The sequence below is a fragment of the Mustela nivalis genome, assembly GCF_964662115.1.
Source record: "Mustela nivalis genome assembly, chromosome: 1".
Taxonomy (NCBI): domain Eukaryota; kingdom Metazoa; phylum Chordata; class Mammalia; order Carnivora; family Mustelidae; genus Mustela; species Mustela nivalis.
This window is the reverse complement of record NC_139020.1, coordinates 192,158,495-192,185,957: the sequence shown is the minus strand read 5'-3', so window position 1 is coordinate 192,185,957 and position 27,463 is coordinate 192,158,495. Positions and strand designations below refer to the sequence as shown.

Below are 27,463 nucleotides of genomic sequence, written 5' to 3'. Positions count from 1 at the left end.
AGAAGTATGAAGCTGGGTAGGTAAGAGTCCTGAGATCGGTGGCATGTGCCTGCCATGATAATCAAAGAGAGCACCACATGCTTATCACTCACTGGAGATGACATGGTATGCTGCCCAGATTCGTTTTCAGGACTAAGGCATTCCTTCCCCAGCTGCTGTCATGGATGCACTTTCCAAGGTTTTGCCCTCCCCTGGGGTTGACCATATCCACTCACTTGTTGATGAGAGGTAACAAAGGCTCAGCCTTCTTATCTCAATTGGGGTCAGCTCCCTCCAAATGGCCACCCCAACTCCATAGGGTATGGATGGGAACTGCGGAGTCTCCCTTGCAACTATGTTGCAGTTTAACTTCTCCAGTGCCTCTAGTTTCTCTCCCTTCCTGAGAGTACCCCCCCACCACCACAGTAGGTCTCCTGCATGTTAATCTCACTCTCAGTTTCTTAGGAACTCAACCAAAGACATTACCCTTGGAAGAGTTCTTTGCTCAATAAAAAACAGCAGCTAGTATTCTAATTGTTGATATATTTAAGCAACCTATACTTGTTTTCCATGAAAGGAGAATTTCTGAGTTCCTTTACAGGTGACATCGTTTTATTGGATGAGGAAAGTGGCAAAGGGATAAAGAACTTAAACTGATCTTTATTTAGCATTTAAAAAGTCCTAGGCTACGTGGTCTGTTCTCACAATTTTCTTCACCACCGATTTGCTACTTTTTTAGTTATTCTAATTGTAAAGACATAAAAGAGTCATAGAAGATGATAGAATACCCTGTTCATTAGCTTTGCAGAAAGCTTAGTTGATTGTGAGGAACCATTTCATGTCATCTTAAATGGCCAATCTAATATCCATTGCTGAAAGAGCATAGGCCCAATCTTGGGGCTTATGGGTTAATGGTTCAAATCCTACTGAAAGTAGACATATGTTATGGAAACAGTGGGCTATACAAAGCACACTGGACAGGGAGGCAAAAGGCCTCCAGAGGGGATCTGGTCTCCCCTCTGCCAATAACTCCCTCTAGAAACTTGGGCAGTTCACGTGTCTTTTCTGGGCCCTCCTTTCCTCATCAGCAAAGCAAGGGGCTTGTATTAAATAAAATCTAAGGTCCTTTCTAGTAAGAAAAACTTACGATTGCTTAACCTTGCAGGGTTTTTCCAGGCAGCATAAATAAGATGTAGAGAGAAAGTTTAATACCAGAGATGAAATTAAAAGTGTCATAAATTCAAATTACTAACTTCCCAAATGTGTATTACAGGAGAGACTATTAAATGACTAGGAACAGATTTTTATAGTTTTATTTTCCTTTTGCAAGATTTCCAACTAAATCATTGCCCATGTCATTGATTGTCATTTCCGTAATCTGGAGTGTTTGAATATACAGCTTAGCAATGCTTTGGACAAGCCATAAGTCAAAGTTAACATTTTTAAAAAATTAGCCATGCTCAGGTCTCTACCTTGCATAGAGACATGCTGAAATACCAACATCCATTAGAAAGAGGTTATTGATGTTGGGGTGACATGCACTGTGATTTGCAGGTGCCCCCCTGGCTAACCTCTGGTAGCCATATCTCAGGGTAAACGTGCCATAATTACCCTGGCCAGGAAGAGCTGGTTTAACTGTACTGGCTCTTTAGATGTATGTTGAACATGACTGCCCTTTAGGGATTTCCAGAGTCCATGTGTGTGAGTTATCATGTGAATTCTACCTTTGAAAAAAAAGTAAGGTATGCTATCAGAATTATTATTTTTTTTTCAATCCCCTTGCCTTCAAAGTGTGGGTTCCTCAGTAATACCTTCATTGTATCTATTTTGAAAATTATACCACACCACTATAGATTAAAGTAGAATGGAAAGACGTACAGATGCTCCCAAGCACACAACCTAAAGGTCTCATTTCTCAGTGGCTTTTAAAGCACAACTTCTGGTCCAGAAACTTTTGCCTGGGGAAGCAATTTTTTCGGTTTCCAAAAGCTGAGCTTTAGTCTGTCCTTCACAGGAAAGCTTTGCCTCCTCAAAGCTTTGCCTTTAATGAGACCTAAGATTTCAGATGAGTCAATGGACCACTGTCTGAGGCTCAGTTTCCCCATCTATAAAACAAAAACACACAAACTTGCCTCACCCAATCCTCAAGGTCAATGGGAGGATCCAGACTGAAGATCATCCCATGGGAGCACTTTGAGAAGCACCCAATGCTCTAGCTAAAATGTGTGGTTGTTGTTATTGTCTAACCTGATCATCTGCGGTATATTTTAAAAAACATATTAAAATGATGTCTCCAGTTTATGGCCCAAGCCTCACCTCAAAGTAAGCCCAGAGGTCAGAGTTAAAGGTAAACAGAGGGGGTGCCTGGTGGCTCAGTTGGTTAAGCATCTGCCTTCGGCTCAGGTCATGATCCCAGGGTCCTGGGAGGGAGTCCCACTTGGCATTCTCTGTTCAGTGAGGAGCCTGCTTCTCCCTCTCCCTGTGCCTGATGCTCCCCCCTGCTTGTGCTCTCTCTCAAATATATAGGTAAAATCTTTAAAAAAAAAAAAAAAAAGAGAGAGAGAGAGAGAAAGAAAGAAAGTAAGTAAACAGAGGAAAGGCAGGTTCTACAAAGCAAGTCCCTGCTCTTTCCCTAGAGCCGAGGCATGCCGATAAACACTTCTAAATCTCACTAGAGAACACAGGGGTGTGCACGCTGCCTTTCCCTCATCAATTTATATTTCAGGGACCAAAAAGAGAAAATGGAATTATATCTAAAAACTAGTCTGATCCTCTTTAGGAATCTCCTTTGAAATGAACAAAAAATTACCATCTTACTCCAGCAAGATTTCTTTCTCCATCCTCCATCCCCTCAAGCTTTGTCATTTCAGAGCATTCAGGATTCTGCTTCCATAATAACAATGATTTCATTTGACAAATATGTCACATTTCATTCTGTAGGATCTTCAGCCTTCGACAAACAAACATTCACTTTGCTGAGGACTAAGAGCCACTAATGGAGTGAAACCTGAAAACCCTTCAGAAAAGAAGAACGAACCTCACTCTGTCTCCAGGGGGTAATTTAGTAGGTAGATTAGGCAACACTTGATTAAGGGTAAACCTCTCCTTTCCATAGAAATATATTGTGTTTGTGTAGAGGGGCTGTATGAAGTGGAGGATTAGGTCACAAATCCTCAAGAAAAAGCAGAAGACGTTTCTCAGAAGAAACATGCGAGTTACGGCACATTTGGAAAAACAAGTAATACTTTATTGGAAGGAAAGAAGAAAAACCCCACATACAACAGTTTTATTTACACGATTTCACTTAGCTTCTTGGAATGTTTCTAACAAATGGTTAGTTCTCAAATACATTGAGCAGGATGCCTTGTCACCCCTGACAGTCTGTGAGTTACTACAAAGAGTAACGACTCAACTCAAGGCTACCAGAACTGATTGTCAAATAAGAATTTCTGAAACTGCCTATAGGGAGCTGCTACAACAAAAAGTCGTCTTTGGCTCATGAGGGATGAGAGTGTGAAAGAAAAACAAATGTCAACATAAATCCCCAAGGAAAGAAAGCACTTCTGTACTAAACCTCAGTCCTACCCTCCAATGTTCTGTGTCCTCTGCAGACCTGCAAATACTTGAGTATTTCTTGTTGTCTGAAACAATGCTCTTGTTGTCTTGTTGTCTGAAACCGTGAACAGAATCGGGAAATGTTGGATGTAGCTCCATCCACATTTCAACAACACGACAGAATTTATTCACAGTTTAATGGAACATCCTAATCCCTACCCATCAACATAGAAAATGGCAAGGCAAACAAAACATCTCACAGTGTTAAAAAGATCATAATAAATTCTAAAGCAAATTTGAACAAATGTGGATCTTTCTTTTAAACCTGTGTTCAGATGACTTTTCCCATCTTTCCATATGTTAAATAAGATGGCTGAAATGGAGCCTCCCTAAATCACTCTACACTGTGCCTACTGAACAGCCATGAAAAACCAGGTACTAAATAAACGTGTTTTGACAATGATGAATCTCTTAACTCAGCTGGTCAGGTTTCTTCTAATGGCAGTACTTAGAAGTGTACCATAACACATGAACATAGATCACAGTCTGAGTAACAATTTTAAGCTTAGGGAACTGAAAGAGAAATGAACTTAACTCAATGACTTGGAGAGATGAACATAGAGATATGAGGCTTAAAAACTGCTGCTTAGGTCACTCGTGTCCCTCTGCAAAGAAACAACTTATCAAGGCTTAGGAACTTCATAATGAACTATATGTTTTGCTGAAAGCAATATATATATATGTATATATATTGAGGTTTATATTGTTTGTTACACTTACTTAGTTAGCTGCCTCCAACTCCAATTGGAGAAACAAAGTAAAGGAAGTCCCTTTGGAAAAAAGATATGAACATATAGACTTGTACAAATTGAAAAATAAAATTGTCTTTCTAGCTTTTCTTATTTTTTAGAACTCTACTAAAAGGACAAAAATAAATGGGAACATTCATTTGCTTTTTAAACTGATCACACTCGGGTTTAACCACTGGCAGAGAAGAAACTTTACAGTTCCCTGGGAACCTATAATTTGGAAACGGAAGCACACAAGAACAGACTTTAGTTTTCAGGCAATAAATTGAAGAGAATTCTGCAGACATACAACAGAAAAAGAGCCTAAAATATTGGCTTGTGCATTTCTTAGAATGTTAGTTCATTAACTCGATAACTGCACAGGGAAAAATGCAGCCAAAATCTACAACGATGTCCAATGGGATTTCAAATTGGCATATTTACGCAGCAAGAAATAGCTGGAGGTTGGGGGTTGGGAGTGGGAAAGCATCCCATTCTGGTAATGACGATTTAGTGTGAATCTCCGGAAAGACACCTTGTTGACAAATCCCCATGCAGTCTCTAATGGGACACACAGAAGCCCAAAGCCCCAAGGCCAGACATAAATATCGTCCTCCATAATCTGTGTCGTGGGGAATAGTTCTATAGAATTATACAAAAAAACATGATCTTTTACATTTACCTTTCACACACAATTCAACATAAACTTGAAAAATGTTTTACTTTTTCCTCCTTATTGCCCAATGTGTTGTTTAATGCTTTATTGGAAACTTTCATTTACTGGTGTGTGCTCTGTATCTGTATTACTCATCAGTATAAAATAGTTGCAAAGGAATTGTTGGACGATACTCCCCATGGTCACTGTCTTCTATGGTTAAATGCTCATTATCAGTCTCTCTGGAGGAAAGCTCTAGTAACTGAACCCCACATAGATCAGGTATAGCACTAGGCCCTTTCATAAAGCTCATCTTATTCAACACTCTCAAGGCAATAGAGATGGTAATTCCTTCTTATAGATGAAAAAATAGTGAGAGTCAGAGAGGTTCCCTACCTTACTGAAATCCTGAGCTAATAGTACTAAGGGCCAATATTTGAAAACTGGACAGTTTAGCTCCATGGTTCTTGATCTTTCCCTTCCTGCTCTCCTTGCCAAATTCTCCAAAGTATGATGCAAGAAGTTAATTCAAGAAATTCTTTATTCTTATAGATTGTGAGCATTTCCTCCGAGGAATAATAATTCAAGGTATTCGAGGTATTTTCAGACAAAAAAAGGACTCAGGACAATTACATTAAACTGCTCTCTTGAATGGATCAAGTTGAGCTAGCCAGGGTGCTAGTCTCTTTACTTACATCATGTGAAACCAGTGGGACCAGAGTACAGGGATGCACAGTAGAGGCTACAAGCCAATGGTCAATTCATCTGTCCATATGTTTCACTAGATCCAGAGTGTTTTTAAAAAATGCACCAAATCTATAGATTTCACATTAAAAAATGTATATTTCATGGCAATCAGATGGCCCCTCAACCCTAGGCTCACCTTTCTGGCAGCATTCAGTCAAAGCTTAGTGGTCTCAATCCCTTTGATGAGCCTTGGGTCCTTGGGTTCCTCACAGTCCCTACCACCCTCTATCAGATCCGTATACTAACGCCCCTGTAGCTGTAACTTTTCATTATGTTTATGTTACTGTTTTTTTCTTATATAGAGAAATGTTTCTCCAAATGTTGTCCCTTTTGATAGTTTCAATGACTGGTCTCCAGTCCTTATCCTTCCTCCCTTTAAAATGGTCTCTTCATGGGTAGAGTATACTTCCCTAATCCCCATTAATTTGTTCACCCATGTGCCTTGCTTTGGCGAGTGGTGGGGCCGTGGTGTGAAAATCACAGCGTCAGTTTAGGTCTAGGCTGTCTGAGACCTTGAGAGTTTCTGCTTACTCTCTTGTGCCCTGCTACTGTCATCAGAAGAGTTTCCCCAGTGGCACTGACCCCCTTCAGGCTGAGTCTCGGGATAAACATTTGTAGAATGGGACTGCCCCAGCCACCCAAAGACCTGCAGTGAGAAACAGAAATGCCCACTTAAGCCCACCCTAGAGAAGCTGAGCCACTTGGTCAATCTGAAAAATCTGTGACAATAACTACTGATGCTTTAAAGTCACTGAGCTTTGGGATGATTTGCTACAGAGCATTATTATGGCAATTGCTAACTGATACATCTCTACCAAAAATTTAAATTAAGACACGCTGAAAGAATGAAACATCATAATTTTGTCTTACATGAAAACCTGTTTCCTATTTACTCTAATAGCCTAGACCCTGGATGCATCTGAGTTTGCAATTCCTTCCATAAAACTATAAACCTAAGAACTAAAGAAGGTTGGGCTTGTGAAATGTTTCTTAGCATGACTGCATATCCAGATTGGACTGAAATAGCCCAGTTTTTGCCTGTTGCTGTTATGTCCTGGTTTGAATACATTCATTCAACTTTGTCTCCAATTTTCATAACTAGTTGAATCTCTTCAATTTCTCCTTTGGAACCTCATCCAACAGCTATTATTGGTGCAGAAAATACTATACCTGAAATTTTTTTTGATATGATAGTTATTTGGTTGATCAAAATCATTAAGTCAGCATGTCCAACCCTTACAAAAAACTAGAATAGAATGAACCAAATTTAGTAGGTGCCAATCCTACTACTAACAACAACTAACTACAACTACTAACCAATCCCACAACTACTAACTAATCAACCAACTTTCCAAACAACCAAACTGGATCCCAGTTGACAGACATTTATTAAAAGGCTGAAGAAGCTAACTCATAAACAGGAAATACTTAAAACAACAGTGATACTAAAAAAGCAAATGCCCTGAGAAAGTATAGTTCTGTCTTCAGAAGGCAGTAATTACTGCATCTGAGTACATCTGCTTAACAATCCAAGAAAGTGGGAGTTTCACTCTCTATTAACCTTAACCAAAGACATTTTCATCAAAATTAATCGTGATTAGTTTTTATTGCATTTCAAATGCTATCCTTTATTTGGGGTGGTCAGGAATGCAACTAAGCAATTCCAGACCATGCTATCTTTTATGAATAGGTCTATGAGGTAGTTATCAAGAGGCCCCTTATAAAAATATTGCTATGCAAAAGTTCATGAGTCAAAGCAAGACATTAATTTCCATAACTAGATGTGTCCTTAGAAAAGAAATGACTATATATAGAAAAGACAGCAAGTCTGATGCTCAGAACATATCAAGAGTAGAACTGTATAAATGCACATGCGTATCATAGACAAAAATTTCACAAAATGTTCCTTTTACCTTTTCTTTGTTATCATAATAACAATTAATCATTAATACTTGTGAGCATAGCTTGTGCCAAGTATAATTCTAAATTCTTTATATGCATTGACTCTTTAATCCTCAGAGCAACTCTGAAGTAGATGCAATTATTATTATTCCCATATTATAGATGAGGAAACTGAAATGAAAGGTCAGCTCTAATCCCACCTGCTCCATGAAGACTCTCTGCCACTCCACAGTTTTCTTGTCACCCTCTTAGAACTCTGTTTCCGAACTCTCATCACCATCTACAGATGGTCAGAAATAAGTTTTTGAGTCCTGGCTCTGCCACTTACTAGTTAAGTAATTTGGGGCAAGTTATGGAACCTCTCAGAGCCTCCTTCTTCTATATCAAATGGGATAACAGGTTATCTATCCCATAAGATGGCTGTAGTGGATCTCTACGGATTTACTGTGCAGCACACCTTCTAGTAACACACTCCTTTCTTTCTTGTGTGAGGTCACCAGTTCCCACTTTTAGCCCATAGGATTTGGGTGTGGCTAATCTGTGTCCCCTAGGCTCCAGGTGATCACATCCTGGCCTGGCCAATATACCCCTTCTTTCAGTTTGAACTTTTGCTAGAATCACTAAGAAAGAACGTTTCTCCTCTCTGAGCATGACTACACTCACATTGGAGGCTGGCTGCTGGTGGCCATGACTGGCATCACTGTGGACAGCTCTCTTAAGAATCAAAGCAACAAAGAGCCGAGCACACCTATAGTAGAATGGAGACAGATTCCTGACGCCAGTGTGGGAATATCTGAGTGTAGCCTGCAGTCCACCTGGCCTTTTCAGTTAATTGATTCCTTTTTTGCTTACTTCAGATTGACTTGTGTTCCTATCAGTTAGAACTAAAGGTCCCAACTAATCCAGCTCTTAAGAATTAAATAGGTGCTGGAGCACCTGGGTGGTTCAGTCAGTTAAGCATCTGCCTTTCTGCTCACGTCATGATACCGGGGTCCTGAGATCGAGTCCCACCTCGGGCTCCCTCTCAGCAGAAGTCTGCTTCTCCCTCTCCTGCTTGTGCTCTTTCTCACTTGCTCTGCTCTCTCTCTCAAATAAATGAAATCTTGTGGCTCAGTGGGTTAAGCCGCTGCCTTCGGCTCAGGTCATGATCTCAGGGTCCTGGGATCGAGTCCCGCATCGGGCTCTCTGCTCAGCGGGGGGCCTGCTTCCCTCTCTCTCTCTCTGCCTGTCTCTCCATCTACTTGTGATTTCTCTCTGTCAAATAAATAAATAAAATCTTTTAAAAAAAATAAAAAATAAAAAAATAAAAAAAGAATTAAATAGGTGCTGTAAGTTACATAGCACCTAGTATACTGAAAAGTTCAGTAAATGATAACTACTACAGTGATTATTCCTCTACATTAGTTTCTCGAAGGCTGATCCAGTTTACCAAATGTAAAATCACCAACACTGTGGTGAGGAACAAATAAGAATATTTGCCTGGCAAAGCAATAAAATGTTCTATAGGTTTTAGTTCTTGTGATCTCAGTCTCCAGGCTCCAATCTAATATGTTGTATGATTGGTGGGAAAACTAAGACCCAAATCCTGGGACAAGAATATTGAGAAAGCTGTGGATTTGAATAAGCTACCAGTCCATGCTCAGGTGTTCCCAAGCCTGAACAAAGGACCTGATGCTACTATTGTTCTAACCAAATCAACCATCCGTGCAAATGGCCTTGATTGAAACCATTAAGGTACCTCTAGGACACAGAGAAAAAAAAAACTAATATTGACTAAGTAACCTCCATGTGCCAAGCTCTGTGCAAGACATTTCCTTGCATTTCCTACTCTAGAATAATTATTTATTTCCCTTTTGGTCAATTAAAAAGATGAACTGAATACATACTGAAACTATCTAACTCCTTCTATCTCCAAGGAGGAAACCTAATATATAACTGGAGAAAGACACTAATTAATAAGCAAAATTTAACATGAACTCCGGCCAAGTTGAACTTGAACTGTTCTGTTTAAAGGCACACTGGAATAAATAAAGGAACTTCAAAGCAAATGCCCTGTTTTAGCTTGAATGTTTTATTGAGCACATGAGGAGAGCTCCTTTGCCAAAAATAGGGATGGTTAATGAGGAAAAATGGGTGTTTTCAGTCAGCCAGTTGGTTTCTGAGATAGGGCTGTCCATTCAGAGATAACTATATTACACAGGGAAGACAGAATAATGATCTGTCTGAGAGCCTCAGAGTTTTGAACAAAACAAAACCAGTTTTGTAAACTGAGATCAACTTAATGCATCCTTTTTCAAATACCTTCTGTGATAATATACATACATTTCCCTTCTACTAACGCCAAAACTACTGAAATATAATTCTAAAAGGAGGACATTTCTATGTTTTGAGCTTCTTGCCAACTATATAAACGAAGCCCTTACCTTTTAAAGCGAGGTATAGAAACCAACAGACTGTGCAGTATTATAGTTTCCACCATAATCAGCTCTTACTGGGCACCATTCCGAAAATGATGCCCTACAGCTATAAAGACCTATTGGGTTCTCTGGGAGCACACTGCTACTACTGGACTCAAAGCTAAGGCAAGTCCCCCATTTCTGTTCTTATTTTTCCACAGCAATGGGTATATGTCAGAGACAGTCAATCTTCAATTATTTAGGTTTTAAGAGGAGAAGCCTGAGCTCACCTGCAAGTGTTGTGAGTTGTCAGCCATGCTATCTTCTCGCCTGCGGACTTCTTCCAGTAATTGGGCATTTTTCTTCTTTTCCAACTGTTGGTTGTGCTTGAGGTTGGCCACCTTCTTATTCTGATCCTTCATATGCCTGAGAAAAGTCAGCAGAGTGTGGTTAAATTCAACCACTGGAAGATCATAAGTTATCACAACAGAATTACTACAGATAGAATATATTGATATGGATTCAGAAAAAATTGGAACTTCAGAATATTCCATTAATTCAACCACAAGTATGTATTGAGCACCCACTTAACGCCAAGTGCCAAGATGGCACTGGGGCTGCCATGGTGAATGAGACATGTATAGTCTTCACCCAACTCATGGAGCTTGAAGTCCAGTGGGAGTGACAGACCAGTATCAAGGAGACACAACTTAGGTTTCCTAAAGGAAAGGAAATAAATCACATGCTGTGACAGATGATGATGTGCATTTTATCTGTGGACAGACATGGGACAGGAAGATGACTTTAGGTACTGTGGCCAGGAAACCTCCCTAAGGAGGCAAGACAGTGGGAAACACTCCAAGTGACCAGCCAAGAAATCACCAGTGGAGGTGCTCCCCAAGTGGAAGGAGCAGCAAGTGAAATTCCCCAGGCAAGAAGGGACCAACTACTTCTAGGAACTGGAAGGTTGCAGTGAGGCTAGCCCAGGGCAAGGGGGATAAGAACCCACTCTCCCTGGGAACCTGGGATTGCAAAGGTAAGCAGTACTCAGGGAACACAGGGCCCCTGGTCTGTGACGGGGCATTTATTTTCTTCTAAGTGGTTGCTCATCTAATTATTATTATTCTTTTGGATCATGTTCCCATTCTGAGATCATAATCCATTACTTTGATTTTAAAATAACAATTACAAGGCTCCAATCAAATACATTGTCATCACTTAGCTCAAACAGAATAACACTTTGGCTAATCATCGTGTTATGTAAAGCCCTGGTGCTTGGAATAAAAGTTCTTAATGAATCTATAGGATGTCAAAGTGCAAAATCATAAAGTGATCAAGTGAGTAAAAGACTAAGGACAAAGGATGGGTTAAAAGAGTGGGAGGAGGAGTTCTAGGTTTAATGTGGACTATTTCACCAGCAGCGTTTAGCAAAACATTCCACAGATTTAGGCAACCATGTCCATGGCAGCTGGTATAAATCTAATCTCACACGTGAGGAGGCAGGAGGGCAGTACAGAGGGCTTGGGAGCATGATTCCAAAAGAGGAGGGCCGCAAAACAGAATCTTCTGGGATCCTTCGAACTCTCCCCCGCCCCCAATCCCCAGGCATTCCTAAGTCAGCCTCTGTCACTAAGCTCTGACTCCCAAAGCAAGAGAAAATCACTGTTCTCAAGGAAATGTGCATGAGATGAGAACTACATGATACACAGCAAACATGTCAAATTAAAACAATTACTAATCAAATGAAAGCCATGCTTAAGAAGAAATGTTTATTTGTTGTCCTCATAAAATTATATAGTCCCCTACTCCCTCTCACTCCAAGAAAATGAACGTCGAAAGAACTTATTAAGCTGAATGATCTTCTAAAAGAAATCCTGCTGATGAAAATATTCTGAACATTTTGGTCCTTATGAAAACTTACAGTACTGGCTGAAGCAGTGATTTAACAATTTCTGGTGACATTTATTATGAGGATTGTGGTGAGAGAGAACAGCCATCTACTTGGTCAACATTTGGATTGGATAATTTTTATCTGACATTTCCTCTTTTTTACCCAATACAGTATACATCCACATCTGAAACTATCAACTCAAGTCTACATGCTAATCTTCTTTTAGAAAATTATCTTTTGGTTCCTACAAAGATGTTGAGAACAACCTCTTGCTTCCTAACTAAACAAGGTTATAGTATTTCTAAAACTCATACTAACCCGAGGCAAGCACATTTCTCAGCTCAGGAAATAAGGTCCATGTCCAGTAATAGGATATGATGGAGAGGTCAGTGCTATTAATGAGATTGTATAAGTAAAGGACACTTTTTATAAAGAAATACTTTTTATAACTTTGAAGCACACACTTAAATAAAACCAACTGCTAAAACGTTTTGTTCCCAAGTACCACTGAAAAAAAAAAAAAGATTATTGTTGCAAATATCATTTGCATAAAGAACTCTCCCAAAGAAGTCAGAAAATACATAGATCTTACTTTCAGGGATACTGCAGTATTTTTCAATCCGAAATTTAAAAAATAAACTTCCAAATCCATGCATCCTTTAAAGCTTCTCTGAATTATAAATGAGCGACTAAGAATAATGGATAACTGAAGTTTGGACATTATGATGGAGGCCTATTCTCCATTTTTTCCAATCATTCCTTCAAATGCGGCCTGAAGTAGGATACTAGTGATTGGAAAGAAAAGCTGAGTTTTGAATGGCACTGTTCAGGATTTTGCCAATTAGGTGGATACAGAGCAAGGTGATGAAAATAATCATCTTGTCTTTGTACACAAGAATATCAACAGATACCTATATATACACACTCCTTTGCAGGAGTGCTATGGCTTTCAAATATATTTCTAGCAGCAGAACTCTTTCTTCTAGTAAAAACTTACATGAAAACCAAAAAAGGAGAAGTATAGCACTGGCAGAGGTAGGAAAAAGACAATGGGTGGGGGAGATAGGGAAGCAGAGCCTCACCTCTAGACAGTCACTCTCTCAGGTACCCCTCAGAGAAGTCCCAGGGCTACCTGAAGCATAGGCTGAAACAGCAATTTATGAGGTAGGAAGAGAGAGAGAGGCAGGTACAGAAGTCATGAAATTTTAAAATACAAGATTTCCTGGTGAAGAAAAAGTCCCCCCCGCCCCCGCAGAAGCTCACTAGACACTTCTTGAAGGAATGACCACTGTGATTTTTGCTAGTAATAATTACAGCATCTCCAAGAATAAAATCTGTCAGTGACCTATCACTCCCTGCATTTCATGCAAACTCAGTCCAGCTCTCAATTGTGCTAAACTCAGCAAGGCAGAACCCCTGGGGGTACAGAATGCAAAGCCCTCTGGCAATACTGTCTCAGAGGAGAATTATCACTGATAGCCTCTTCCCAAATTCCCACCTACTAGGCAACTCAGATTCCAAAGCTCTGCCAGAAACTGACCTGTTCCATGTTCCGAAATAAAGTCTCCTTGGGATGGCACTTTTTCTTCAGGGAAACACCATTACAAATATATTCAATATGCAAATTATTAAGAAAGCCATTATGGAGGAGGGGCAAATGGAGATGAGTTAGAGAGTCCAGTGGTAGGATCAGTTTTCATCATTCAGCTTAGACTGACGAGTTTCATAAAGTAAGTCATGTCACTTTTCAAAATTCAACCATCACTAAGGAGCTTGGATTAAATAAAAAAAAAATTCCAATACATATCAAGATTAACAACTATGGCTACTACATTAAGAAAGAATGTCAGAGAGGACAGAATCCTGCTCTTCACTAGAACAGTCCATCAAATTAAAATTAAAATTAGGAAGTATTCCCTAACTTGCTGGTGAAAAAGTATCAGGCTTTGAGGCCTCCAGAATTACAGAGGTGGGAAGGAGTGTGGAACAGGAAGTACATACATGCAAGTGTATATTTTACATAAGGAAGAAAATAAAAACTTCTCTTTTTTTAAATCTCAGCAGAAAAAGATACCATTTTTTTAACCTATGTACTCTCAAAAACATTAAAAGATTCCTAATGTCTATTGTTAAAGAGAAGGCCAGAATCTAGCTCTGTCATATGTGGTTAGAAAGAGTATAATTGACAAAAATTGGTTGCAAAATTATAAACCAATTTGGCAGTATCCACCAAAATGTCCATACCTCTTGCCCAAGCAAACCCACTTCTAGGAAAGTAGTCTACAAAAATGCTTGCACAAATGCACAAATATTTATGTATAAAATTTTCATTCTAGCACTGTCAAAGTGAAAACTGAAAATTGCCAAATTGTCAAGCAGGAGAATGGCTGAAGAAATCAAGTGTATTCATACTCTGGAACTCCAAGCTAACCTAAAAAATTAAGACAAGATTAAGAGTCACTTATGGTTTGTTTCCCTCCATGGAAAACCCTTCAAGACATATCACTAATCAAAAATGAAAGCAGGTAGCAGAATAATCCAGATAGTCTGATCTTATTTATGTTAAAATATAAAAACCTATTTGGATGTATATATACACACATCCACTGAAATGAAAACTGATGGAAACTCCACACCAGTCTGTAAACAGTGGTTACCACTGAGGAAGGGAATAGATCAGGGAAAAAGGGGGTGTTTTCATGTGTTACTGTATGCATTTGTGTGTGTATGTGTGTGCAAGTGAGGCATAAATATGTATAAGAAAATGCACAGATATTAAGTGTAAAACTCAGTTATTTCTGACCAATCAAAATATAGAACATTACCATCGTCCAGCCGCATGTCCCTGTCCCCAGACTGGAAGAAAATGCTATCCCAACTTTTATCTGCATGCATTTGTCTGTTCTTGAAATTTGTATACATGGAATTATACAGTAAATGCCCTTTTGTGTTTGACTTCTTTGACTCAGCATAAGGTTTTTGAGACTCATTCATATTGTCCCTAAACTCCTTTTTTTGCTGAAATCAAGTGGTATTCCATTATATGAATATACTACAGCTTGTTTAGCCATTCCCTTGTTGAATGAATATTTGGACTGTTTACAGTTTTTTTTTTTTTTTTTTTTTTACTGTTAAGAATAAGGTTGCAACAAGAAATGGGCAGAGGACATGAACAGACATTTCTGCAAAGAAGACATCCAGATGGCCAACAGACACATGAAAAAGTGCTCCATATCACTCGGCATCAGGGAAATACAAATCAAAACCACAATGAGATATCACCTCACACCAGTCAGAATGGCTAAAATCAACAAGTCAGGAAATGACAGATGCTGGCGAGGACGCGGAGAAAGGGGAACCCTCCTACACTGTTGGTGGGAATGCAAGCTGGTGCAGCCACTCTGGAAAACAGCATGGAGGTTCCTCAGAATGTTGAAAATAGAACTGCCCTATGACCCAGCAATTGCACTATTGGGTATTTACCCTAAAGATACAAACGTGGTGATCCAAAGGGGCACGTGCACCCGAATGTTTATAGCAGCAATGTCCACAATAGCCAAACTATGGAAAGAACCTAGATGTCCATCCACAGATGAATGGATCAAGAAGATGTGGTATATATACACAATGGAAAACTATGCAGCCATCAAAAGAAATGAAATCTTGCCATTTGCGACAACATGGATGGAACTAGAGCGTATCATGCTTAGCGAAATAAGTCAAGCAGAGAAAGACAACTATCATATGATCTCCCTGATATGAGGAAGTGGTGATGCAACATGGGGGCTTAAGTGGGTAGGAGAAGAATCAATGAAACAAGATGGGATTGGGAGGGAGACAAATCATAAGTGACTCTTAATCTCACAAAAAAACCTGAGGGTTGCTGGGGGGAGGGGGTTTGGGAGAAGGGGGTGGGATTATGGACATTGGGGAGGGTATGTGCTTTGGTGAGTGCTGTGAAGTGTGTAAACCTGGTGATTCACAGACCTGTACCCCTGGGGATAAAAAATATATGTTTATAAAAAATAAAAAATTAATAAAAGAAAAAAAAAGAATAAGGTTGCAATATAAGACAAAATCGGAGAGGGAGATAAGCCATAAGAAGCCCTTAACTATGAGAAACAAACTGAGGGTTGATGGAGGAGAGATGGATGGGGAAGCAGGGTAACTGGGTGATGGGTGTTAAGTACAGCACGTGATGCAATGAGCACTGGGTGTTACATGCAACTGATGAGTCCCTGAAATCTACCTCTGAAACTAATAATACACTAGATGTTAATTTATTGAATTCAAATAAAATAAAACTATAAAAAGAATAAAGTTACAATGAACATTCTTGTATTAATTTTTTTTGTGGACATATGTTTCATATTTCTTAGTTAAATAATCAGATGTAAGTATAACTGAGTGTAAAATGGCATAACCCTCCTGGAAAACAATTCTGGGTTTTAAGAATCTTCCAGGAACCACTGAAGGGCAGGAGCTAGTGGCATAAACTCTGGAGCCAGGCTTCCTGGGCTCTCTCATCAGAAGTCCATCACCCTCTAGCCATGTGACCATGGGTGAGTTTCTTAACCTCTCAGCAACGTAGCTTCTTCATATATAAAATGGAAATAATTGTATATAACTCATAGTGTTACTGTGAAGAGTTGATAGGTTAGTACAGGTAAAATGCTTAGAACAGATTCCAGCATGTTCCCTCTCTGTTTCACTCTTAGCTTGCAATATAAATATGATCATGTGTTGTGTAATGTTATGAATACATATTTACTGTCTTGCTTCCCACACCAGAATGGCAGGTATTCAAAATGCCTCAAACAATGGACTTTGGAATGCATTATCAAACCCTTTGTGTCATACATTTAGCTTCCAGTATGCTTTCCTTAGTAATAAGATGAGTTGCATTCCTGGAAGGCATTAGGATACTAATGGGAAGTGTTGCAGGAAGGTCACGACAAGAATGGGTAAGTGAGCTGGGATCCTAAAGTGACTGCACAAGTAGATGGGCCACACACACACAATGGGAGCTGACAATGAGTATTGCATGCAGAATTTCTGATAATAAAGGCTTTTACTTCTAACCACTGAAACGATTCCACTTTTTTAAAGCTTGTAAATACCATTCAGTATTCCAGCATACCTATAAATTTTAGAAAGACATATTAACTATTCTAAGGATACTTTTAGAGCACATAAAGATGTGCTAAGTGTCACGACCACAATACTCCTTCCTGCAAGAAAAAGGATCTGGCCAGCCGTGCCTACTTGAATGCAGCTCTCCTCCTGGCAAAGAGCAACAAGTAGGGCCAAGGTCTTAGGACTTAGCTCCAACATGACTTAGGACTAAATTCCCCCAACCCAAACCCTCTTCTAGAGGCCATATGCACCCTCCTGTTACACATGCACCCTTCACTGTTGACTTTCCCGCCCAAGCTGGGAAACCCTACGAAGCAGGTCACACAGCAGAAGGTAGTCACAATCACAAGAAAAGGGTTTGTTTTACTTGTAGATAGTGCACTCTGGAGAAGTTCTAAAGAGCTGGCTTCCTTCAACTGTTCTCCATTATTCTGGCCCTGAAGAATCTCCTCCCCCAGACAACAATAGAGCATCACCCTAACTATAAGTGGAACCCAAGAGCTGAGAGGCTATGTTGAAGAGAGTAGATGGTGGGGGTCTCCTATAGAAGACCCCAAGGAGAAAGTCAGGTGCTCTCTGATGTCCCCTGTCCTCCTCAGATGCTTTTGGTAGGACTGGCACACACCCACAGGAAACTCAAAGGGAAATGGGAAAAGGCCGGCCTCTTTTTTTCACCCTCTTCAGGACTTGATGTTCAATCCAGAGGCACCTAATAACAAAACACTCTTCCTGGCTAGCAGACCATACACAGTCACAAGGGTCACATAACTAACAAGTCTGGCTCCCATTTACTAATCATCAAATAAACTTTTTATCTGTTGGCCTCTCATGTAGGTCTGGTGACCCAGAGAGCACAGACTGGTCATATAGGTCTGTCTGTCTATGAATGGTAGCCCAAGAATGACTATTTTTCCTCAATGTCAAACAATAAATGTACTGTGATGCTCTACATTCCTCTCACTGTAGACTGGACAGTATATTCAGGCCTCTCAGTCCATATGGTCAGAGTTGGCAGCAGATTCACCATCAGGAAAACCCAACGCAGGATCCCCTGCCATCTTGACCTGCCTCACAAACATTCTCTACTTCAGTATACCATGACTCCATCTATCCCATGGTATTTTGATGCCTGGCTGAGAGCTGACTGTGCAGAAATGCAGATAGGGAAACAGAGTGAGCAGACCCCTTCTCTCCATCACTCCTGCTACCACAGCACTTCAAGTCACCATCATTTTCTGCCCTAAACCATGACGCTCCTCTCTCCTCACCAGTTTCCTGCTTCTGCTCTTGTGTCCCTTTTAAGTCATTCTCCACTCAGCAGCAAGAGTGAGTGTTTCAGAACAAGTGAGGTCATGCCCTCGAATCCTCCAGTGGTTTCCATTTCCCAGAGAACCAAATCACACATCTATGGATCTCAGCAGTGCCCTCCCAAACCATTTTCACCTTTAGCCCCAGAATCCAGAATCCAGTCTTCTTTCAGTTCCAAATAATGCTAGCTGCTTTCCACTAGAGGGCACAGACATGTGCAGTCCTCTCTGTCCCCACTTGTCTTTCCTCTCAGAGCCACCACTCCTCCTACATGTCTGACTGATGGTTCCGGTCTCAGCTTAAATGTCGCCTCTGCAGAGGGACTTTTCTGGGCATCAAATCCAACAAAATCCCCTCTAACCAAAACTGCTATGACCACACTCCATGCACCTCCTCGACTGCATGCTCCGCAACTTGTAATGATTCATATATTTGCATTTTTAATTATTAGCTATTCTATCACCAGATAGGTATTACTGCCATCACAGGGTCCAATCTGGAGATATTGACAAGACTGAAGGAACAACTTCCAACCACATCCTCCTTGGCCCAAGCTACCATCACCTCAAAGTTGGGCAAGGATGCCAGCTCCAACTGGTCCATTTAATTCATTCTCCACAGGACAGGGGACAGAGTGTCTGGTACACAAACGAGATCATATTTCTCTCCTGCTTAAAACTTCTCACTGGATATCTATTCCATGTGGAAAAGGCCATGCATGCTTCTTCCCATGACTCCTATCAGGTCTACCTCTTGCCTCTCAAAGTCTTATATCATCCTGCTACTCCCAGCCACACTGGCCTTTCATTTACACCCTCAATATACAAAGTCCTACCATCCTGAGGACCCCTGCACATTATTTTCCTCTTCTAGAAACCTCTCCACCTAATTCTTATCTCAGCCCTTTCATCACAGATAATTCATATGTATCCCTCTTAGGATATCCTCCTAGAAGCCTTGGTCAATATAGAAGGTTGGATCCTCATGTCATAAATTCCCAAATTACACTGTATGCCTTGCTCAGAATGCAACACATTTCTGATCCTTGAATGTCTTCCTTGTTCTGCTTTAAGTATCATCTGAAGAGTGATCCCAACTGTCTTGTTCTCTTCTCTAAGAACCTAGCACAATTCCTACTCCGCTGTCACCAACAGATTTCTGTTGGATTGAATTTAACTGTAAAACCTGAAGCTACTTGGTCAAAGGATGAAACAGGTTCCCTTGTGTTTTATGTGAACCCATAAAATTATTTAGGAATGTGTATCTAGGGATTTACATGAATTAATATTGCCCTCTTATATTTAAGAAAGACACTTTCTATAAAGAGGAATTTAATCTTGTATAATGAATATCAGCTTTTTGTCAATGAAATGGTACCAAGTCAAAGTGAAAAGAAATAAAACTGGACTGCTGGTGAGTACAACTGGGCATTATTACCTGATGCCAACACAATAACAATCCAGATACTCCTATATTCCGACAACGGTCATTTTTTTTAAATTAAGCTGAAGATCTACAGGGCTACACACGAAAGAAATGACTCAGTTATCTCTTTTGTAACTTAATTCATATTCAACAGATGGTTTTTAAAAGTCTACATAGTTTAGTGCAGACTGATGGCTTTTCTCATTTACACTTTCTGAAGTCTAAAAACAGGGATCGCTAAATCTTTTCTCTGAAGATATAGCTGGTAAATATCTTAGGCTTTGTGAACCATGTGGAAAGAGTGAGGGAACAAGTGGAAAGTATTCAACTTTGCCTCAATTTTGTCATTGTACCATAAAAGCAGCCTAAGCATGCTACAAAAATGGGCATGGCTGTGTTCCAATAAAACTTTATTTACATAAACAGGTGGCAGAGCTGGATTTGGCTCATGGTCTAGAGTTTGCTGAACGCTGGTCTAGACATGTTCTAATACTGCTATGTAGTAATGATAACCATAGGCAGAAAATGCTCACATCACATGATGTGCTCTAAGCATCTTGTACTTACAAGCTCATTAATCCTCACAACAACCTTATTAAGCAGGCCTTTTGATTATTCCTCTTACAGATGAGGAAACGGCCCAAAGTTACAGCATGAGTGAGTACTGAGGCAGGATTCTCAATCAGTCTGGCTCCAGAGACCACCACCACGCTCTTAACCTCTGAGCTGTGCCACCCAATTGTGGAGAATGTTTCAGAGCTCCTTCACACAACTCTCACATTCTCTTCTCCAAGGCTGTCCCAGAAAGGCCGAGGGAACAGCAATGCAGATTCTCACGATACAATCTCTGTTCTGTAGCCCAGCCACTATAAGGCACAACACTCCAAACTTTAGAGGATGCCCAGAGCAGGAACTTGGTTGGCTATTAGAGAACTAGATATACATGAGGTAATTACCCAAGAATATTGGCTTTCCACAGGGGAGCCTTGGAATGGAAGGTGGGAGTTTAACAGCTTCAAACTTCATGGCGGCAGCCACAGTTACTGAAATGAAGACCCAGCTACGAAGCAGAACACAAAACCAACAAGGACGCCATGCAATTTCCCTATTAATTTCCGTTCTCTGAACCCGTTAACCTCAATGTGACCACTTTCTGAATGGATTATTTGGTTTTATGGGTGAATCTACACAGAGAAATATTTAGCATATTTCAAATCCTGGAACTTCGTTGCATCATAATGAATTTGGCTCTTCTTCCTGAACAGACAGATTTAATCAGAGACAAAGGATTTGGAGATGATAAAATGAGTGAAGATAAAAATAAGTAGACGCTCAACAAAAAGGAAAAGTAAGAGGAAAACAAAAGGGCAAGAACAATAATAGATAACAGGTAACAGATCTTAGGACAGAACTTCTGGAATCATGGAGGCAAACCCAAGACAGGGCTAAGACATAAGGTTAAAACTCTTGCCCTGTTCCCACTCATATCTTCTTGCACATCATTTGCTTCTCCTCAAAAAAAAAAAAAAAAAAATCTAAACACTTTAAAAACAAAACATTCCTATAATTGCCACAATTCCAGGGAGTATTGTATTCCTCTAAAAGCCTACGACTCCACTGTTAGACATAGGCACATTAGGGCCAATTTGGTAGGGTGTAAGTTGTATTTACAGTTTGGGGTAATATAAAAACATATGGAAACTGTGAAAATTGACCCCCAGGGGGCTAATGTTGGAGGAAACCAACATTCCACAGTCTGGCCAGAGGTTGGGGGCGATTTGCCCAGATAATATACAGCCAAAGCAACCTATGAGCACAGGGGCACTGGTTGTATGCGAGACGTATTTTTATTGCATCCAATCTGGAATGGGTCTGCAGCAACCCAGACGTAAAACAAAGCAGAGGTATAAGAAGATAAAAATCTTATATGTTGGTTTTCCAAATTAAAGTACAGAAATAATGTGTCAGAGTCTATATTATTTCATATCAGAAATCAATGTTAAAATATTGCTAAGTAATAAAACATACTCTGTCTTTGGATGTCATATTAAGGGTCAGGAACTACGCTGAAGCACTGTACATATACAGCCTCAGTTAAACAAAACCAAATTCTTACATGGAGAGTAATTTTATCCCCATTCCACAGATGAAGAAACTGAGGCTTAGAGAGGTTAACATCATACAACGTACATTAATAAGTGGAAGACTCAGAATTTGAACTCCCATTTCTATGATGCCAAAGCTCATGGGCTTATCTATTATGCCATATGAAAATAAGATAGTTTTATTTTACATTATTATGAGATCTTTGTCACAAAAGTAAATGGAGCATTCTAGCCAAACCTACATGTTCTTTTTTGAGAGTTACAATCTTCTTCTTTTCTCTAAGAGGGAGGCAAAACACTAACATCAATAAGTTATATTCTCGGGACGCCTGGGTGGCTCAGTTGGTTGGACGACTGCCTTCGGCTCAGGTCAGGATCCTGGAGTCCCGCGATCGAGTCCCACATCGGGCTCCCAGCTCCACGGGGAGTCTGCTTCTCTCTATGACCTTCTCCTCGCTCATGCTCTCTCTCACTGTCTCTCTCTCTCAAATAAATAAATAAAATCTTTTTTAAAAAAAGTTATATTCTCTTTAGGATCTGGTCTGAGGTATGGATTATCAAACCAAATGAAAGATAACTCAGACTTAAGACTGAACCAGTTTTGCATTGCTGAACAGCAACTTAACACAAACTTAGCAGCCTAAAATAACACTCATTTATTATCTCACAGCTTCTGTGAGTCAGAAGTCCAGGCACAGCTTGGTTGGTCCCTTAGATCCCAGCCTTACCAGGCTGAAATTAAGATGTTAGCCAGAAGGCATTTTTTATCCATTGGCTTAAGTGGGAAAGGATGTGCTTCCAAGTTCATTCAGGTTGTTGGAAGAATTCCTTTCCTTGCAACTGAATGAAGGAGGTTCCTATCTTTTACTGGCTATTGGCTGGAGCTGGAGACTGCCCTCAGGTGCTGGAGGTTGCTCTTAGCTCCTTGCCACGTGGCCCTCTCCATTGGCAAATCACAGTACAGCTATCTGATTCTTCAAGGCCAGCAAGAAAGTCCCTCCAGTCTGCTAAAATCGAATCTTATATAATGTAAAGTAATCATGGGAGTGCCATCCACCACCTCTGCCTTATGACATACCCTATTCAAGGGAGTGCCACCCATCACCTTAGTCACATTCTATTGGCCGGATTCAAGTCACAGCTCATGCCCACATTCAAGTGGAGGGGCCTATATAAGGGAGTGAAAACCAGGGAACAGAACAAAAATAGAATTAATTTTAATTATTTAAAACTTTATTTTATCTGTGCTAATCTTTCAAAAATATTTCACAATCCTTTTACTGTCCATTTCAAACTGTTTACCTTGGTATCTACCGAACAGACTTCATTTTTCCATTTCCCAAACTTCCTCCAACCCATTTTCACCAGTGCAACCCAAGGCACTTGGAAGGCATAACTTATGGCCAATGAGGGGTTATGGAAATTTATGCATCCTTACACTTTCCCAAGTATTTATCCCCATGACAACACACTGCAAAAATAAATGCCCGTTCTTTCCACTCTTCTTCTCATAACTCAAATCTCTTCTCTTAGTCAAATGACGATGAGTAAAACAGAATTAGTGGTGGGTGGCAGATGAAATGAAAATCAGTGAAGGGTAACAAAGGGGCAGAATTATTGGCAAAAAGGGTGTAAGCCACTTCCCTCCAATTATGTGAGGAGACAGAACAAACCACTTCCCAAAAAAATTGCCTCAACAAAATTAACCACTTCCAAAGTCCATTACTGAGATGCCACCTGTTTCAATTCCATTTGGTGATATTTGCCTAAATCAGTGGTTTGCAACAGTGTTCTGCCAGCACTGGCTCTGCAGGATGTGATTAATTGTTGCAAAAACAAACAAACAGGGGCGTCTGGGTGGCTCAGTGGGTTAAACCTCTGCCTTCAGCTCAGAACATGATCCCAGGGTCCTGGGATCGAGCCCTGCATTGGGCTATCTGCTAAGCAGGGAGCCTGCTTCCCCCTCTCTCTCTGCCTGCCTCTCTGCCTACTTGTGATCTCTCTCTCTGTGTCAAATAAATAAATAAAATCTTCAGCAAAAAAGGGTTAAGATCAAATAAGTCTCGTGGATATACAAAAATGTGAGGTTTCTTATATTGCAGAAATTTACACAGCCTTTATTATTATGAAGTGCACTATAAATCTCTAAAAAGGGACATGGTAGGATGTATTCATTAAATTTATTTGACCCAAACCTTTTTCCCCTCCAAGGATGATCCCACTGAATTATTGTTTTGAGGTATAAAGTCCAAGGAATAATAGTGTTAATCAGTTTTTCAAGTTTTAGTTATTAGTGTATCATCTCAATGACTTTTGCTATACCATGCACTACCTGTGTTTCTTAATATTTTTCTTTAAATGTTTTTACTTTATATACCTTTTAGTCTTAGATTCTTTCTAGGCAATTTCTAATGAAATCATGTTTATGTTTGATCTGCAAGTTGTGGGTGTTCTAATACAAAGAGGCATAATGAATAAAATACGTAAGTGTTCACTATACCACCTGAAAGTATCCTAATTTTTAAATACATAAATAACAACAACAAAGATTCCTGGATACCACCAAAGCCATGACTAGAAATGGCAGAGATAGCACTGAAGAACGAGGAGGAACAAGAGCCAAGTCCTGATCTTCCATGGATGACTGATGATTGCTCAGAGCAGTTTAGTGGCTTGCACAGACATACTCAGATGGTATGTCCAAAACCCTGGGCATCACTATGAAGTGCCAGGTAAGCTGGAAGGTATAAGCAGTTGTCTCTGGTTGCCCCTGAGCCAGTCCCCAAGTTTCATGAGTTAGAGCTGCTTAAAGTGTCTCCTTTTATTCAGTACTAGAGAAAGTCATCCTTTCTGCTGTAGTTCAGCAACTTCACTAATCCCATTAATCCATTAATCCTTTGCTCTCTCCTTGAGAAATTTCAGCCTTGACCAACCTGAGGATTCTACTTGGAAGCAGAACAATGTCCTTCCTTTGCTTTTCACCAATGGACCATCCAAGCTGAATCAGGATAGCCCTGAATCAGCTTTTGGTTTCAAGTTAGGAACAGGTCAAAAGTACCAGTGGGACAAAGTGACCTTAAGAGCAGTGACGTGGAGCCTGATTGCATGGGTTCAAACCTCAGATCAACCATTTCTTCACTGAAAGACCTGGGACAGGTGAATCCGTTTTTTAAAATATCAGTTTCCTTATCTGTACAACAGGCTCTTAACAGTAAAATAATACTTACTCAAAGGAGAAATAAATGGGATAATTCAAGAAGAGTACCAGCATATAGTAAAGGATCTATCAATGCCACCTTACAACCATTTTCATGATAAGGAAAAGAATAACAAGGGTCGTGGCTTCTGTCCTTCATGAATCCAGGCTGGCTCACTGTGGGGTATAGACATCTGTCTTTATTTAATGACAAATGGAAAAAGCGTTAAAGGGAAGGTTCCCCTGCCCTCGATCTCCCATCCCAGGACTCACGAAGTGCCATGAAGATGGTGCCTATCTGAAGTCCTGGGTTATCTCAGCTCCACGGTTAAAATCTCAAACCTTAGGAGGCAGTGTGACAGGCTGACTAAGGGGTTCTGGAGGTGATACCTGGATCACATGTCTGCCTCTGCCTCTACTAGTTGTGTGGCCTCCAATCTGAGGTCCAATCTAAGTGGCTTTAAATAAAGATGTGGCATTTCTTGTCCTCCTGGGTTTGTGAAGCAGGACTTAGCTCCACGGTATAAGGTGTGAAAACTCGTAGCCACCTCTCATTCATAAGATATATTGGGCAGCTCTACTTCTTCTTGTGAATCGATAGATTCCTGGTCTCTGGATTGCCCCCGAGGTCTTCTACTTGACAACAGTTACTCAAACCAAAATAATCAGTGAATACCAAGAACCAGCTTAGACCTCTGTCCATTTCAGGAAGATTCTGAAACATACAGTGAACGCTGAGGCCTCCTCCAGAGCCTATCTGTAGACTCCCTACCCTTCTCATGCTTCCTTCTTCCCGGCCCAGACTATTTCCGGAAAGGACCCAGTGTTTCACACCGGAGTCATGATAGGATCTTTTTTTTTTTTAAAGATTTTATTTATTTATTTATTTGTTTGTTTGTTTATTTGTTTGCTAGAGAGAGCACGAGAGGGAACAGAAGCAGAGGGAGTGGGAGAGGAAGAAGCAGGCCTCCTGCTGAGCAGGGAGCCTGATGCAGGACTCGATCCCAGGACACTGGGATCACGACCTGAGCCACCCAGGCACCCCTCATGACAGGATCTTTACCTGGAGGGATGCAGTAAAATCCTAAACATCCACAGGCTTTCTTTTCATGTTTTTTTCATGTCCTTTCTAATTTCCACCTAGATGGCAATGCTTCTGAAGCTCCCAAGGGCAAGGTGGCCCAACTTTAAGGAACTGTAATCCCATCTAAAATCCAGAGCAGCCACCAGGACTGAGGTTCCTAAGCAGGCATGCTATAGAAAGTAGAATTTTATCAGCATCTCTCTGCATTGCACAAGGTACATGTTTACTCCTAACAACCACTGCATGATACAGGTGTTGTTATCCCCATTATAGACCAGAAATATGAGGATGAGAAAGCAAGCAACTTGCTTAGAGGGCTCTTAAAATTAGAAGGAGGCTGATCTGGGTTCTATTTCAACACATTAAACACCACAACTCGGGCCATTTTCCTAACCTATCATTGCTACTCTTGGATTTACCTCACTTGCCAATTTCTTATCAGAGCTAACCACAATAATCCTCCCACCTAGACAAGAACAAAAACAAGAACAAAAGCAAAAACAAAAACAAAAACAACTCCACCATTATTTGGCTGTAAGATTGTTTTCCCAAAGCTATATCACAACCACTCCCTGTCAGCAGCTCCAAGGACCTTCTCTTCTTACCACAGAAAACTCAGCAAATACTCTGTTTCTTACATCTGGAGATACACACACACACACACACACACACACACACACACACACATTTAGTTCACACACACATACTACTTATCCTTACTACACACAAAAACATACATGTATACATATATATTTATCTTTCTTTCACACACACACGTGAGCAGTACCTATGAGAGCATCTCTCCCTTAGGCAAAGGCTCTATCCATTATATAAAACAGATACCATGGGAGGCTAAATATCACCTGAGATTCTGTGAATACAGACAGACAGACAAGAGGAAGCCTGCTCTCACATTCCTCACACAGCATTCAAGGAAACCATTTACCCAGTAAACAGCTGAGGTTTGGGGAATAGTAGAAGTTGTATAAAGTTCCTACAGGATGATGACGAATGACTCTATTAAATGTAGCGGTCATGTAATTTAGAAATGAGAAACAATTTAAACTCACATCGTATAGACTAATTCTCCTACACTATTAGGTGATAACTCATATTAAAATTTTTTCACTTTCATGAGAAAAACATCATCAATATTAATTAGATCAATGTGAAAAATATTTAAGATTCAAGATAAAGCAGAATAAAAGGAATCCAAGTGCAAAAACTAAGTGTTTTGCTCTATTAGTGTCTCAACTTCATATTTTTCACTTTAGGCAATGTTTCCTATTACTAGTA

The 27,463-nt window shown here is 40.2% G+C and overlaps 1 protein-coding gene across 1 annotated transcript in view; it reads right to left on the bottom strand.

Moving 5' to 3' along the window:
* The window catches only part of ERC2 (ELKS/RAB6-interacting/CAST family member 2), a 922,859-nt gene that overhangs the window by 412,828 nt on the left and 482,568 nt on the right, over positions 1-27,463 (bottom strand). Inside the window, 1 exon segment of the mRNA XM_082738672.1 lies at positions 10,313-10,448. Within this exon segment, the coding sequence (XP_082594798.1) occupies positions 10,313-10,448 (136 nt within the window).